Source organism: Phaethon lepturus, unplaced genomic scaffold (genome assembly GCF_000687285.1).
Source record: "Phaethon lepturus isolate BGI_N335 unplaced genomic scaffold, ASM68728v1 scaffold609, whole genome shotgun sequence".
In the NCBI taxonomy this organism is placed as follows: Eukaryota; Metazoa; Chordata; class Aves; order Phaethontiformes; family Phaethontidae; genus Phaethon; species Phaethon lepturus.
In genome coordinates this window covers 692-5,054 of record NW_010560981.1, presented here as the reverse complement: position 1 = coordinate 5,054, position 4,363 = coordinate 692, and the positions used below count along the sequence as shown (strand labels likewise).

General features: G+C 36.7%; 1 protein-coding gene across 1 annotated transcript in view; it reads left to right on the top strand.

Annotated features, from left to right (window-relative positions):
- Positions 1-2,542, top strand: part of LOC104626005 (cytoplasmic dynein 2 heavy chain 1-like) — a gene marked incomplete at its 3' end in the record, with an annotated part of 25,354 nt that extends 22,812 nt beyond the window's left edge. The window contains exons 10-11 of the mRNA XM_010293812.1: positions 401-532; positions 2,470-2,542. Coding sequence (XP_010292114.1) covers positions 401-532; positions 2,470-2,542 — 205 coding nt within the window. The remainder of the gene's footprint in view (positions 1-400; positions 533-2,469) is intronic.
- Between the last annotated feature and the right edge of the window lie 1,821 nt (positions 2,543-4,363).

Here is a 4,363-nt window from a genome sequence, read left to right as displayed (position 1 = left end):
CAGGACGCGGTTGGCCGCCTTGGCCACCTGGGCACACTGCTGGCTTGTTCAGCCAGCTGTCAACCAGCACCCCCAGATTCTTTTTCCACCAGGCAGCTCTGCAGCCACTCCTCCCCAAGCCTGTAGTGTTGCCTGGGGTTGTTGTGGCCGAAGTGCAGGATGTAACACTTGGCCTTATTAAACCTCATACCTCATACCAAGCCCTCCGACCCTCCAGCAGATCAACACTCCCACTCAGCCTGGTGTTGCCTGCAAAACTATGCACAAGTCTGAAACGGTGCACAAGTATTTACAGGTTTAGGGCCATAGTGGTATTTGGAAATTAATTATTATACGTATTTACGTATATATATACACAGTGTCCAACGTTATTGTTAAATATGCGTTATCTGTTTTGTAGATTTCCCTCCCAGGTCTCTATCAGACACTTTGCTTTGAAGATGAAGGTCTGTGGCACACTTTTTCTCAGAGCTCTGTGTGTGAACAAGACTTTCCATCTACTATTGTAAAAAGAATTTCTTTATTTCAGCAGGTAATCTTTTCATATTTTTTTTTTTTAATAATTAGGAGTTCAACATTAAAAGTAAGTTTTACATCTTAGGAGTTTAGGCTTCAGGCCTGGTTGAATTATAAGCAGTGACAGTACCTACATTGTCTTATAGCTTAACTAGTTTAAGGTTTTGGGTTTTTTATAATACATATTTAGTTCTCTCTTATCTGATGCTTTTTTGTATTGGCATATTGGCTGCAACTGAGCGTACTCTGTAAGTTAACAAGCTCTTTATCAATATTCACAGAACTAATTTTGTGAATAGGCATTAAAATTATTTTATGGTTGGCTTGTTACTGCAGAATTTGTCAGCTTGTTGAGCATCATTAATTTAGTTTATCTGCAGAATTTGTCAGCTTGTTGAGCATCATTAATTTAGTTTATCACTAAATGTACAAACTCACACATCTGAATGAAAACCAGAAAACACAGTAGCAGCCACTACTTTTTAGAACAGTTCATGAAATACTATTCCTGAATGCTTGATGAAGGAACTCACTAAGAATGTTGGAGACGCAAGTTCCATCCTGCACCCCGTGGATCCTTCTCCTCTGGAAGGGAAAAATGTCATCCGTCTTCGGTTTATGGAAGAAAGGGTGTTGTTACTTACTTTCAAATGATGCTGTGTTTTTTCATTTGAAGTCACTTCATATAAAATGAAGGCCTGTCCAAAGAAAGGATGGGATATATGACAATGTAGTTTCATGCTGGTTGGCTCTTAGGAGCTCTCTTTTTGGAGTTTTTGTGGAGGAGAATTTCTAACATAACATGCATAGAATTTAGGAACAAAACATTTCGGAAAGGAATTTGTCTGAGTCATGTTTGATGTGATGAAATGCAGAAGAGCAATTCTTATGTGTGCAATGTGCTGTCACAAAAATTGTGCATTTATAGGAGAATAAATCTGGAATGATCAGCATATTATATGTCTCGTTCTTTGCATAGAAAGTATTAAGAATTTTTCTGTTGATGAGGTATACTGAAACTAACTGGTTAGAGTGATATGCCACTCATAAGTCAGTTTCTTTCAAACTGTATGTTAAAAATAGTGCAGCAGCATTTAGGGTAATCTCAAGCTTAAAAAGTAATAAGTTCTTAAAAATGTAACGAAGTTAAATTTTCCTCCAAAACTAACAAATATTCCAGACTTGGAAGCTGAAATGTGATGTGAGGTTCAGAATTGTGTTTTACAGGTCTGCAAGTAAGAGGGTAGGAGAAGGGGTGGTCATTTTAACAAACAATTTTTACTGAAATTGCATGTGTTTCCTGCATTTGCCTGCAGTAAGCATTTGCAGGAAGTTACCTGAAAAAGAGGTAGCTGGTAGGGAAGCTGCTAATTTAATCTGTATCTGAATTGATTAGCTGTTCATGTTGTGTAGCCTTTGGAAGAACAGTAAAAGCATCTGCAGAACTAGGAGGTTTGAAAGTCAGGATGTCTCAGAAAAAGAAGTTAGGTGTAAAACTCTAAAGCTGTGCTTAAACAAAGGAAATTCTTTCAAAATTGATTATTTTACTGTATAACTACACTGAAATCAGAAACATTAGTATTCCAGTTAGGAAGTTATTGCCTAAATACATATATAGAATTTAGATCACCAAGCTAAGTTTGCTTTCTGATGTTCTAGCTACCCACGCAGATGCCTTTTTTCTAAAACATTGTAGAGTAAGTTTCAGCTTACAGACAGATGTTAGATGTAGATCTATCTTCTGATTCTGTTGATAGGACAAGCTACTTAAAAAAGAACAATTACGTTAGATTATCTTGGAAAGGAATGATCAGATAGCTCTACATACTCAGAGAAAATAACTGTTCTAAAGAGAAGTTTAAAGAATTCAGTCTTGTTAGAAAAGTCTTGCTTTTTAAATTGTCACAATGTACTTTTATAAACTCATCTCCCCTGAATATATTTTATTTTAAGGTACTTGTGGTCCAGGCTGTCCGACCAGACAGGCTGCAGAGTGCCATGGGTATTTTTGCATGTAAAACCCTAGGTAAGTTAATTTTTCACCAGGGTGTTTCCGCACAACAATTAAATATACTTTTATCCAATGTTTCTCTTTTATACTTCGTATGGAATCCCTATGTTTTAGGATTTGAAAATATGCTGTAAATGGATTTGTTTATTTTGGTCTTTTAAAGTATTGTTAAGAAGTGCTTTTAAAATGGTTTGGTTTATCCTGCATAGTGATTTAAAAGATAATAAAAGATCTGTCAGATTCTTTTAATGAATTCTTGAACACTGAAATAATTAAGGAAGGAGGATAGCTGGTTTTCTCTAAGTTTTACACTGCAGCATTTTCCTTAAAACATAAATTTTCCAAAAAGATTATTTCATTTAATGCCATTTACCATTTAAAAACCATTAAGTTTGAGATTTTTGCAGATTGGATCTCAAAAGGTTGTTTCAGATTTTCAGTTGTTTTTTTCAATCTCTTGGACCATAATATAATATTTACTGTCTCTTTAGGAATACACATGATTTAGAGGGACTCAATATTATGATTGTCTATTTGTGCTAGTCTGTGTGTTTACTCTCTGAGGTCTATTGTATCCAAAGTTTGGGACTCCTGTTCCAAATATTCTTAATATTGCAGTACAGCACACCAAAACCCTCCTTCAGTTTTTAGCAATTAATGACAAAACACATATGGAAGATGAATTATGAGTGTCTCATGGGAGTGGACATTGTAGTTTTAAGATTCAGCCTCTGCATAACATAGGGACAAGGCAGAATTTGTTGGTTTTAATATGGTACAGTGTTAGGACAGAAGTGGGATTAACAGAAGGGAAAAGATCTAGATTATAAAGACCTTAAATATAAGTGGAAAAGGCTGTTTTTAATGTGGTAAAAAATGAACCTGGAAAATTGATTTGTAGGGTGCCAAGTTATATATTGCTGGACTTACGTCTCCAGTATTTGTGAAGATTGAGTTTGAATGATCTTGAGATGAGTGATTTTGCATGATAATGCAATAGATGAGTTACATACAAAAAACAATGACTCTGCTAATTTTAAGTTGGAATCGTAGAATCATAGAATCTTTGGGTTGGAAGGGACCTTTTAAGGTCATCTAGTCCAACTGCCCTGCAGTGAGCAGGGAAATCTTCAACTAGATCGGGCTGCTCAGAACCCACTCCACCCAGACCTTGAATGTTTCCAGGGATGGGGCATCTACCAGCTCTCTCTGGGTAACCTGTGCCAGTGGTCAAGTTCTTGACATACGTGTCATTTCTATTAGTATAAGATTAGGTGTAATTCTAGGTCTCCGATTCTTCCATTTTTAATGACATTTGTGTGAGAGTTTATCTTACTCCCTCTTTATGCTCTGTATTTGTTGGACAAAATTGATTCCATGTCTGCAACCAGGGCTGGTATTTTCAGGAGTAAGGTTAGCCTGCTCTGTCAAACCTTATTAGTAGATAGAGAGGGTACTTTCATCACGGTGAGTGTACAGGTCCCACTCTGACAATGTCCCTACCTGTTGGAATCAAATGACAAGTGCGATTTGCAGTATGTGAGGCTCAAAGCCCAGCAGAGACCTGAATGCAGAGTAAGTTTATTCACCCACTTACTGTCCTCTAAATCTTAATGTATTACATAAATTGGTTAGGTCGATACCAGATCCACGGAGGCATTCCACAAGGGAGTGGTTTTTGCTGAATAAAATTACAGCCTCACTGAGGAAGGCTGAATACCATTGACTCCATTCGTAGGCAAGGTTTCATCCACAGATTTTTCATGCATATCAGTGAGATTTTATTTTGAGATCATGTCATAAATCATGACTACAGCTTTCCAAATAATAAAAGGG